General features: G+C 40.2%; 1 protein-coding gene across 1 annotated transcript in view; it reads right to left on the bottom strand.

Annotated features, from left to right (window-relative positions):
• FREM2 (FRAS1 related extracellular matrix 2) overlaps window positions 1-12759 on the bottom strand; it is a 155371-nt gene that overhangs the window by 20215 nt on the left and 122397 nt on the right. Inside the window, exons 8-14 of the mRNA XM_047755977.1 lie at window positions 11565-11714; window positions 9508-9717; window positions 7967-8164; window positions 6873-7037; window positions 6141-6323; window positions 4478-4608; window positions 1201-1359 (exon numbers count right to left, since the gene is read on the bottom strand). Of these exons, the coding sequence (XP_047611933.1) occupies window positions 1201-1359; window positions 4478-4608; window positions 6141-6323; window positions 6873-7037; window positions 7967-8164; window positions 9508-9717; window positions 11565-11714 (1196 nt within the window). The remainder of the gene's footprint in view (window positions 1-1200; window positions 1360-4477; window positions 4609-6140; window positions 6324-6872; window positions 7038-7966; window positions 8165-9507; window positions 9718-11564; window positions 11715-12759) is intronic.

Below are 12759 nucleotides of genomic sequence, written 5' to 3'. Positions count from 1 at the left end.
GTACCACTTTATTATTTCTGCCTTGTTAACTCAGTAAACATTTATTGTGTGCCCTTTATATGTCAGTCATTATCCCAAGGTTATGTGATATAACAACAAGTGCATTCCAGTTTGTGCTCAAAAGGAGCTTATAATTTATAGCCAAGAGAAGACAACTTTAAAAAAGTAAGGGTAACGTGCCATTTTTATGCTGTTCCTCTGGATGCAGCTTGTGATGCAACCACTTTGTCCTAGAATAACTTCTCATTATGTGATTCTTAAACGACTGACATTCCACCTGACCATTCTGCTTTCCCTCACAGACAGAGCTGCTGCTTTATCTCCAATTTGTATCTTTTTCATGATAATAATCATATCAAGCCCTATAATAGACTGATTCTTATATATTATTTTTTCCTTATTTTTAAATTCCCTGTGTTGCAGAGATCATACTTTATTTTCTCTTATGAAAGACCCTGAGATAATACAAGATAACCCACTATGTACACATCAGTTAGTAAACCTCTGTTGGATGAAGGAAATTTTTTTTCTTTCTTTCTTTTTTTTTTGTCTTTTTGCCATTTCTTGGGCCACTCCTGTGGCATATGGAGGTTCCCAGGCTAGGGGTCAAATCGGAGCTGTAGCCCCCGGCCTACGCCAGAGCCACAGCAATGCGGGATCCGAGCTGCGTCTGCAACCTACACCACAGCTCATGGCAATGCCAGATAGTTAACCCACTGAGCAAGACCAGGGATAGAACCCACAACCTCATGGTTCCTAGTCAGATTCGTTAACCACTGCACCACGATGGGAACTCTGGATGAAGGAAATAAAATGGGAGATTTACTTGATTCATATTTTCCTTTCCAAATTTCAAAGATTAAATCCTGCAGTATTTCTCCACTTAAATTTTTTTTTTTTAATTTTATGCCTGCATTCACGGCGTATGGAAGTTCCTGGTCCAGGGACTGAAGCTGAGCTGCATCTGCAACTTGTGCTGCATCTGGGGCAATAGATCCTTAACCCACTGTGCCAGGCTGGGGATTGAACCCATGCTTTGCAGGGACCCAAGCTGCTGCAGTCAGATTCTCAACCCACTCAGCCACAGCAAGAACTCCTTTTCCCATTTTTATTTCATCATGGCAAGGCCCATACTATGTTGTTAATGTTTGTTATTATTTTAAGCAATTATTTGACAATTTTTCTCAATGTCCTACTCACCGTGATGCAGACAACAGGATAACCAGACAGGGGGCCAGCACTCTCTTTGGCTTTGGAGGTGTCATCATACATCAGTAAGGACACAATTTGAGGGACAGAAGGAAAAGTGACATCTGCCATGCTGTTCATTTCTTCTATATACACAATGGCTTTGGTCACCTAGAAGGAAAAGATAATTCTCCCTGATTATTGAAATAATTAGACTCCTGGTGCTTCTACTGTACAGAACAATACTCACAATGTTTGGCAAATCCATGGCTTCATTAAAATAAAACTGCAGTGTGACAGGCCCTGTGTGCTTTGTTCCACATGACCCTGGCAACTAGGCTATATCTTATGGTACACGGGAGGGTCCCTGAGTCCAGGGCAGCAAGGCTGGTCAGTGGCCCATAAAGTATGTGGGCTCTGTTTTTTTTTTTTCTACAAATTGTCATGATAGTAGCTAAATCTGTCTTGGGGTTACAAAATGGAAGATCCATGGGAACGTCTATTCGTTAACAGTGAGAGGGAAGCTGAGACACCCTGTGAGAAGGCAGGTCCCAGGGGTCCTGGGACAGCATGGACCTGCTAAGCGGAGGTCAGGGAAAAGTGAAGCTTTAGATGAGCAGAGGCCAGAAGCACAGCCTGAAGGAGAAGCTGAGCCATAGACGGAAGAGGAACCTATGAATGTCTACCGCTGGTAAGGTGGCAAGAACACCTCACTAAAAAATTTGCCTTAGCTCTGGAATAATCTTCAGTACTCGATGATGTCTCAGTTTCCACGTCTATAATTACCTGCATCTTCTTAAAAGATGCTTTGACCACTTGAAGGGATCTGAGTGAATCTTGGTTCCTCTCACTCAAAAGAGTTTAATACAGTGCACCATAAAAATAAAAAATCTACTTAACAGTTTGTAATAACCTATATGGGGAACAAAGAATGAATCTATGTATGAATGATTCGCTTTACTGTATACCTGAAATGAATACGACCTTGTATATCAGCCATACTCCAATAAAATTAAATTAAAAGAAAAACACATTTCTCTTGAAAAAAGTTTTATTGGAATATAGTTTATTTACAATGTTGTGCTATTTTCAGGCATACAGCAAAGTGAGTCAGTTATACACATATACATACCTACTCTTTTTCAGAATCTTTTTCAATCTGGGTTATTACAGAGTATTGAGCAGAGTTTCTTGTGCTATGTAAAGTCCTTGTTTTTATGCAACAGACAAGGGCTTAATCTCTAGAATATAAGCAACTTATACAACCCAACAGCAATAAAGCCAATCACCCAAAGGAAAAATGGGCAAAAGACCTGAATAGACTGTTCTCCAAGGAAGAGATACAGATGGCCAGCAAACACAAGAAAAAATGCTCAACATCGCTGATTGTAAGAGAAATGCAAATCAAAACTACCACGAGATACCACCTCACACCACTCAGAACGGCCATCATTAATAAGTCCACAAATAACAAGTGCTGGAGAGGCTGTGGAGAAAAGGGAACCCTCCTGCACTGTTGGTGGGAATGTAAACTAGTACAGCCACTATGGAGAACAGTTTGGAGATACCTTAGAAATCTATACATAGAACTTCCATATGACCCTGCAATCCCACTCTTGGGCATCTATCTGGACAAAACTCTACTTCAGAGAGACACATGCACCCTCATGTTCACTTCAGCACTATTCACAATAGCCAGGACGTGGAAACAACCCAAATGTCCATCAAGAGATGATTGGATTAGGAAGATGTGATATATATACACAATGGAATACTACTCAGCCATAAAAAAGAGCGACATAATGCCATTTGCAGCACCATGGATGGAACTAGAGACTCTCATACTGAGTGAAATGAGTCAGAAACACAAAGACAAATACCATATGATATCACTTATAACTGGAATCTAATATCCAGCACAAACGAACATCTCCACAGAAAAGAAAATCATGGACTTGGAAAATAGACTTGTGGCTGCCTGATGGGAGTGGGAGGGATCGGAGCTTGGGGTTATCAGATACAACTTGGAATAGATTTACAAGGAGATCCTGCTGAATAGCATTGAGAACTATGTCTAGATACTCGTATTGCAACAGAACAAAGGGTGTGGGAAAAAAAATGTATACATGTAAGGATAACTTGATTCCCATGCTGTACAGTGGGAAAAAATAAACAAAAAAACCTCATTTGTTATGTGATCAAGACATAAAAAATTTGAAAAAATTTTCTTTCACTACTTCTTGCATTTAAATATGACCTGGAAAAAACCCACAAGGCACTGTAAGTACCATCAAGAAGTAAAGATAATAAAATAATAAAATTACCTATACTTAAGGGAAAAAACCTCCCCAATTTGATCACATATGAATAATGAAACAAATAATACAAGAAATAGAGTGAATGTAAGCACAGATGTTATAAACATTGGTCAGTCCCCCAAATCCTTTAATTTTAAAAATTAGGTTTAAAGGGCAAAATTCTACAGAAATTATGTCTTTCTTGGAGAAAATCTGGTTGGTGATACAATATAAATTAAATACATGCCACAACATTTGAGTCCTTGAGACTCTGGAGGTCCATTTAATAAAGTGAGCGGGTGGGAATTTTGAGGGCTAGGAACTGTTTTGTGAGTTAAAACGTGTGTTTTAACGAGCTGTGGCACTGAATTAATAGTCTCATCTTTGTGCTGAGCTGATGGTTTTTCCCTGGAAGTTGATCCAAGATTCAATTGTCATTTATTTATTTATTTATTTATGCTTTTTACACCACACTTGTGGCATCTGGAAGTTCCCAGGCTAGGGGTCTAATCAGAGCTGCAGCTGCCGGCCTACACCACAGCCACAGCAACCCTGGATCAGAGCCATGTCCTTGACCTACACAATAGCTCACGGCAATGCCGGATCCTTAGCCCACTGCGCAAGGCCAGGGATTGAACCTGCATCCTCACGGATACTAGTCGGGTTCTTAACCTGCCGAGCCACAACGGGAACTCCCGGATTCAATCGTTACTGACTGAAATGGGAAGGGGAGGTGGGCTGGTGAGGGATGCAGTGCTGCTAGTCCTTGAGTTTCTACACACATGATTTTCCAAGAAAGAGACAGGGATTTCTTGATTCTTATTTCCTAAGGGAAATAAAATCTACCTAGGAGGTGAAAAGGGATCATGTGCATCTTCTTTACATAAGGCTTGAATCAAGTCGATGACGTAACTGCACGCTCTGTGATGCTTACATGCATCTTCCCTGATAAAATGCTGGCCACAAGTTTACGTCTGTATTTTAGTACTTACCTGTGTCTCTGCTATCATATTTTCATCGGGTTTCAGATGGACAGTGAAGGCCTCTCTCATCTCTCTTACCCCATCGAATATCACTTCAATTTCAACGATGTGCTGGGTTTCTCCCACCTTAAACTCAATTTCTACAAATGCAAAATCACAGATTTCAATCTTTTACATAGAAATATGAAAAGTTCTTGTTCCGCTTCTTTTACAGGAGCCAAGTATGGCTCAGTATGTGCATATGTGGCCCAGTATGTGCATATGTATCTGTGTGTATGCACATGGGAATGTGAATAAAATGGAATGAAAAAATTTAAAAACATCACCTATTCTTACGATACGCATGGCAGTCTAAAATCTTCTTTTTTATTCTGTTTCATCCAGAAGAAAGTTCTAATCATAAGCTACTAAATTGATTTGCTGACCCACAGTTTGAAAAAAAATGTTGAGTTATGGAATGGACAATCAACAGTTCTTTTTCTTAACAGAAACGAATCTGTCTTTTATTACAAAAATGTTAAATGACACCAGCACTAAAACTAATAAATTCTCCACATACAATGGTATCTTTTTTTGCATCTCTATGACATTAAGTCATAGGTAAAGTGATGGATATGACAGAGACAAACACAACTTGAAGAGCGTCTTCTTTGGTTTAATAAATCAAGTGTTTATAAAATACAGTGTCCTTATTAAACATTTTCCTCTTCTTCAGATGCCATCGAATACTCTAATTTCGATTTTGTATGGAACTCAAGTCACCATCGTTCTAAATACTAGGACACAACTGGACAAACTCTCATTGCCTAGAATTTCTAAAGCATTAGGCCATAAATCAAATGAATATGATCACAGATGTTACTGTGATCATTCACATATCTAGAGAAGCTAGATATAAAGTTGTTGAAATTTTTCATGTCACATCAAACTGTACTTCAAAAAGACTTGCTTGTTAATGTTAATCTTGGAAACTCAAAAAAAAATTTCTTAGAAAAATGTTAATGGTGTTTTTTTCTCTCACCCCTGTCCCTCCTCATGAAAAATAATTCGTTCACTGTCATGAATATTGAACCCAATAATGATAATCTTTTTTTAACCATTCATTTGAAAAGTATTAAAATGTTAAAAAAATTAATTGATTTTATTGAACGCATGAACAAGCAGCTGACCATATTTGGATAAACCAACAAAATTCTATTAATAAAGAATATAATGCATAATCCAATTAGAGGAGATAACAGATGCTGCTTTCTGATGTAACTGCAGAATTTAATCATTATAACTCTAAATTCTCAAATCCTTTAAAATGTGGCAGAAGAAAATGTGTCTCATCTTGGCTATTATTCACATTTTCAGCATCATAGAATATGCCAGGAAAGTTCATGTCGAATTGCCAGAATGAAGGTAAAACCCACTGAAAATTAAGACTTAAGACAGAAGGTCATCTGGCACATTTACTCAAAATTTCCCTACGTCCTAACACACATGCCCTGCACATCAAAAAGGAACATCCTGAAAATAAATTCCACGGCCTTGATTTTTCTGAAGGAGCTTCATGCAAAGGCGTGTGTGGATGTGTCGTTGGGTGGCTAGTTCTCTTCTCTTTCTCAAGCGCTCGGCACTAACACGGTGTGAGCACAACCCACAGCGCGCAGGCCCTGGGGCCCCATACCTTCCGACACGGGGTGATAGTCTTCCCCAGAGGTGGCCGAGCCGTCCTTGGTGTGAACTCTCACAGTGGAGACCTTTGAAGTGTCTCCCTGGCGAATCACGGGGATTTTTACAACCGCCGACTGTGCCGGGGCTTGGGGTTCACGGACGCTAAACTTGGTTTCTCCAAATTTAATAATTGTCTCTAAAATGGAGGGAAACATGGATAAATGAAATTGTAAGGAGGATGCTTCTTCCCCCATTTCTAATGTTCTTTTCTTCTCCATAGGGGAGGAGCTTAATTATATCATCCTCCTGGCTTCCATCTGTCCCCTCACTCGATCTCACTGGTGGGTGTGTTAAAAGAAATTGAGCCTGTGCAGCCCAGCTCCTTCCTTGGGAACGAACCAGCCCCCAGGAACCAGGTGCTCTGAGCTCTCTCTGTGTGCCAAAACTCTTGAAGGAGTGGGCTTCTTGAAGGAAGCGGCAGGAAACTGTTGGCCCAGGACGACCTGCCCCCAAGGATTCGGGAGGAAGAGTGGGGAAGTGTAAATGCTTGGGATTTAGCATTTGGGTATAAACCATAGGCTTCAACATCAACTTTCAGTTCAAATGGCTTGTTTTGTTCTCCTATGGCCTGATCACTTTGAAAGCCTGGTCAGAGAGAGGGGTTATTTTCCGAGCCACTTAAAACGATAACCCAGATGGATCTCAGTTCCCAATTTAGAGCTGAGCACAAGGAACGGCTTCTTACTATCCGCATCATCTCTGATCCTGATCAGAGTTTCATTTTGTTCCCCAACTGCAGCTCCAAAAGGTGAGTTGCTCTGTGGTGTGCCAAGGACCAGACGGAGCTCCTCCACCTCCTCATGCACCGCATCGTCCATCAGCTCAAGGATGCAAGGCTTTTCAGTCTCACCTGGAGCAATAATAACGAGAGCAGGTCAGTCACATCCCAGTGGCCACAAAGGTTACATCTGCAGCTAGAAGACAGGCACCACAAGGGCAGGGATGTTGCTTTTTTCCTGGCTGTATTAAGAGCGCAAAGAACAGTGTCTGGCATGCCGTAAGCCTTCAGTTAATATTTGCTGGACGCATGACAAGGGTGCAACATATGCACTGACAGGCCCCTCTTTGTACAGGGAATTTCTTTAATGTCAATCTTTAAGTTCTGTCACTCATCTTAGAAAACAAGGGATAAAAGAGCAAATGCCAATTTTGTTTATAAATTTTACATTATATTCAGGAAGCAAATTTAGGAGCCTTGGGCTGGTTGGTCATTATTAATTTGACCACAGTACACATTTCCTGTACAATTAGGAATCAAAGTGATGAAATATTTAAAGACGTTGGATACATATTAAAAATGCTACAGAAAAAAGGAGTTCCCACTGTGGTGCAGTTGGTTAAGAATCTGGCATTGCTGCAGCTGTGGTGTAGGTCACAGCCACAGCTCAGATTCAATTCCTGGCCTGGGAACTTCCATATGCTACAGGTGAGGTCATTTAAAAAAAAAAAAAAGGTGACATCTATTTCCTTTCTTTCCTGTCATCTGAACATTCTTTCCCAGTATTGTGAAATCTACACATTTGAGCGGCCAGTATCTGCTGAATGGGTTTTGATTAACAATATAGCATGTTCCTAGAGCCTAAGCAATAAGTCGATATAGAAACCAAAAGAACCTTCCTTCAACTTGTTAAGCTCTACCTCCCTTTACTATCACTCAGTGCACATAAAACCTCATCACTGGCTTGCTGTGATCAAGAATCTGCATGTCCTTGACAGATATTTCACACACAGAACTTGGCTTGCACACATTCCAAATAGCAATTTCAAGCTGAAGCTTACCAGGGAGGAAGGTGATGACAGAGAGGTCAGTGTTTGGGCGTTCTTCGAAGTCCATCATCACCTGTGCAGACCCCTGTCGTGTATAGCATCTCACTGAAGACCTGAACTGGATATCTCCGCTCCTGTGGATCACTGCAACTACCTGCCCATCATGTTCATTGCCGGTGTAGACCCGTTCTTTGAATTGCATCTTAGGCACTGCCAAAAATAAAATAAACATATGGATCAAAAGTGAACAGAAATTTAAGGAAGCTGGCCTTTCAGAAAGCATGGTTTAGGTGGGAAGAAGAATGGAACAGAAGCGAGAAGGAATGGATCCTGGTCTCCACTCCGTCACTTGCCAGTGTTTTGGCCTTGAGCAAATCACTTAGCTGAGTGTTTTGATTTCCTTATGTCTGAAATTTTGCTCTGCTACTTTGTGGAGTAGGGAGATGCTATGAAATGCTGAAAAGCAGATACAATCAGAGACTTTAAGATGTCTCTATGTTGCTTAATCGTGAGCTTTTCAGATTAACAGTAAATATTGTGCATATAACTACAAGCATAGTTTACCCTGACTATGCTGGAAAAGTTGACAATGGCTATAATAATACATATATTATATAACATATAGGTGACACCTATACTAGGTCAATGTACTATAGGTATTACTGACAATAGGATAGGCTCCTGCAAGCAATGTCAAGATTATTCGGAATTCCCTTGTGATGACATGTCAGAAAGTCCTGCCATATGTCTCACAGCTGGTCGTCTCAAAACAGTTTTTGGCACATCGTTAGGGGGATTTCAGGAGTATCTGGGTGTAAAGAGATAACAGAAAGTGTCTTGCGTGGAGAAGTGGAAAAACATCATCAATATTCAGGGGTTTGTGCAAGCCCACGTGGTTCCACCCATCGGTGGGCGGGAGCTCTTGGCATAATCGAGATACTGATAACAATCTTACTTTTTTTTAATTGGAGAAGACTAAAAATTTTCTTCTGAGACTGTTTAATTCTATCAAAATAATCAGGTCAAGAAAGGAAGCCTTGGTCAGCTACGATACTGTTATGGGTTGAACAGTGTCCCCTCAAATTCACAGGTTGAGGTCCTAACCCCCACTGCCTGAGAATGTGACCTTATGTGGAGATAGGGTCTTTACAGAAGTAATCAAGTAAAAATGAGGTCATTACGGTGGGCCCTGGCTCAGTATGACTAGTGTCCTTATAAAAAAGGGAAATTTGCACACAGAGACACACAGAGAAGATGATATATACATATTTACACATAGAAGACACACACAGAAAGACAAACAGGGAAAAGATGGCCATCTACAAGCCGAGAGAAAGGGCTGAAATGGATCCCTTCCTCCCATCCCTTAGAAAGAAGTAAACCTGCTGATACCTTGATCTTGGGTTCCCAGCCTCCAGAACTGTGAGTACTTTGTTATGGTAGCCCTACTGAACCAACAGGGGTATATAAATCCTAGTTTATCATTGTACGTAACATTCATATAAACTCTAGCGCATCGATGTACTTATCATCCTAAGTTAACAAACACTCACGATCTGAGCCAGAATCATTGATGGACACCGTGGCTTTGCTGGGGTCACCAAGGGCAGCATTCATAGGCATTCGAAGCACCAGTTCAAATTTCTCAATTCCCTCCAGCACTGGCTGCCCAAGGTCATCCAGAATGATGACACGAACAGGCTGCATGTTGACTCCAGGTGCAAAATCTAAATTACGACTGATACCCACGTAGTCTGTTCCAGCTGCAACAGCAATGCAAGAACTTTACAGTTTTGGATGGACTCAATTTAAACAAAAGCATGAGAAGCAAACTATGTAGATACAGGTATAATTCTTTATAAAATGTGTAGACTGACATAACATTACAGAAAAGTACATGTAATGAAATGCAAAAGATTAGTATCTATGTTCGTTATTGAGACAGTAGCTCTGTAATCAGGTTCTGAAATTTAATCTCCATCTAGTGAATTTTATCTTTAGTTATTTGAGCTTTCTGTCTTATGGTTTCTTTACCTGCTTTGGAATTCTCAAATAGACCTAATAAAAATCAGGTCTAAAGTAATTAGCCTATCAACAAGTATGAGGTTATCAAAAATTATATAGGGAATATATTTAATTTCATTAACATGAGTTAAATATCCATATTTATTTTCAGAAGTTTCTATATAACACCTATTTAGGGGTGTGATTGCCTGCTGGTTAAAGCAACACATATGAGACTACTTAATTCTATCAAATTAAAGCAACACATACTGGATATGACTTTTGTCTGACAGGCTCTGCCCACATTTGCCCCAGGCAGAGAGAGCCATCCTTTATTCTCAAAGACTTATTTGGTGAGGGGCTTATTACTTTTCAGACTGTGGAACACGTACTAATGAGGACATATCCATTTATGTCTAGAGTAGTTGAAAAACAAAACTTTCTCATTAAACAGAGAACAGGGAGATAATTCAGTATTATTTCTTGTTCTTCTCTTTTGGCTACATCTGCTACAAGCGGAAGTTCCTGGGCCAGGGATCAAACCAGTGTCCCAGCAGTGACAATGCCAGATACTTAACCTGCTGTGTCACACAGGAGCTCCCAATATGATTTCTTTGTTTTCAGACCTTCTGCTCTTCCAACTCCCATTTTCTATTAACCTCTGAATATGCAACTGTTTTCAAGTACATGCCTTAAATTCATTTGTTAAAATCTCTGTATCTGAATCTCATCGTAGTTCTTTCTGTATTTTTCCTTTCCTCTGCTTCTTCACCTTTATGCTCACGTCTGTCTTTGATTTGAATTTTTTCTACAGAAATGACTAACTTGACTAAACAAATATCTTTTGGGCACTGACTGCATGCCAAACACTGTGCTGGTTCCACAACATCAAAAAAGTGAAAACTTAGGGGTGACTTTTAGAAAGAGATGGTCCTGGCTTGCTTTGTGTGATATGCGTATGATGTACATGTGAGTGCATGTGTGTGCACCTGAGAGAGAGTTTGTATGGTTGGTCATTTAGAGGGGACCAAAAAAAGGCAATTTCTAATCTTGCGCTTGTCCTAAACTTTTTACAAATGTAGATTCCAGGATAATAGGCCAGCATGGACCAGCTGGAACAGATTGTATAATGAATCAAGTGTGGAAAAAGTCTTTCGGTATAAAATATTTATGCAACATTTGTTAAAATGAGACGAGAGCCATGCCGAAGATGCATACCTGCGTGACACTTCGATGTCACTAGATTTCTGTGAGGGTGGCCCTGGGATTATTCCTGTGCATACGACGTCCTAATGGTCAATGATGGTGGAGTTGCCAGGTGTAGAGAACCAATTATGCAAATCAAGATATTCTAATTTAGAGCCTCTGACGTACATGTTTATAATTCAGCTTCTGATTTGTGGCCCTTAGATGTATTTTCTCACAATAAATAGGAAATAGAGCCAGGATTTCCTTTCTACATAGTAATAATTTCAGCCAAAAAAAAAATAAATAAATCAATCAGACTGCTTTAAGAGAAGTGGAGTATTTTGGTTGGAAGGTATTTTGTCATGGCGAGTTGAAAACTGTAGGATGATCCAAAGAACTGTGGTGGGGAACTGCTCACCTTCAGCAGAGGGCGGATCTGTTTTCCGAGACCGCACGGTGACACTGGAAGCCTTGGACAGGTCAGTGCCTGTCCTCCACACGCGCACCTCCACGGAGCCCGCGCTCTCGTCCACAGCGTAGGCGACATCACCAAAGTAGAAGACGGGTTCTGTTAAGAAGGGAGCAGAAACCATTTCTGTTACTCTTAATTCTCCACATCCAGCTCTGCAGAGGTAACGCCAAAGAACGGTTAGCCTCATGGCATCAACTTTCTTGTACCATCATATTTTTTTCCTTTTAACAAGGCAGCATCCTTTTCATCTCTAGACATACAGAATTTTCAGATCAAAATTCCTCAGATGGAAAACAAAACTACGGATGAGAAAGTGTCTAATGGAACATCCTTGTCTTGAGGCATATGAGTTATTTTGTCCTCTTTATATGGGATGACAAATGGCTTCTAAATGCACTTCCTAAAAGTTTAGCTGGTAAAATAGCACCAGAGTGAACCAAAACACCTGAGGCTGGAATTTTATGGATTTGGCCCAACTGCTCATTTTATTGCCTCCTACCAAGTCATCACTCTGGAGACTATTTGCATAATGACATCTAGTTTATTAACCCAGTATATTGGGGTCTGTTATAACAGCTAGAGAGCTAGCACCTACTGCCATAACTAGATTGAAAATAGGTAGGATTACAACTTCTGAAGACTTTAGAGAGACCAGGACATGGCTGTAGGTTACCTATAGGGTTTGGGGGTACCCCATACCAACTGAGGTTCCACTAAAGAAACAATCTCATACCAAAGGTTTACATTTGTCCGAAATGTCTGAAAATCACGTGACTTAGGTCATAAAAATAGAACACATGCTTTGGACACTTTGTATATTTCTCCAGTACTGGTGATGAATTGTCCTAAACCATCATTCCTTGATGGCACCTATGACCAGCAGTTTACCTTAGAAGGCGCTTCCAGAAGTCTGAGGGAGAGGAGTTAGCTGACTAATGAGGAAAACTAAGAGGTGACTTGGGAGTTTACTTTAAAAACTCTCAAAACTTATTTTGAAATATTTGGAGGCTGACGGGAAATTGCAGACATAGTACATAGAGCATACACTTTACCTACTGTAAGCTTATTTTACAAGCAACCATTAACAAAGATATATTAATTGAGTCAATTCACGTAATATGGCAAAGAGCCCTCTGACTTG

Source organism: Phacochoerus africanus, chromosome 13 (genome assembly GCF_016906955.1).
Source record: "Phacochoerus africanus isolate WHEZ1 chromosome 13, ROS_Pafr_v1, whole genome shotgun sequence".
Classification (NCBI taxonomy): Eukaryota; Metazoa; Chordata; class Mammalia; order Artiodactyla; family Suidae; genus Phacochoerus; species Phacochoerus africanus.
Note: the sequence above shows the minus strand (reverse complement) of the source record. Positions and strands in the feature narration are given on the sequence as shown.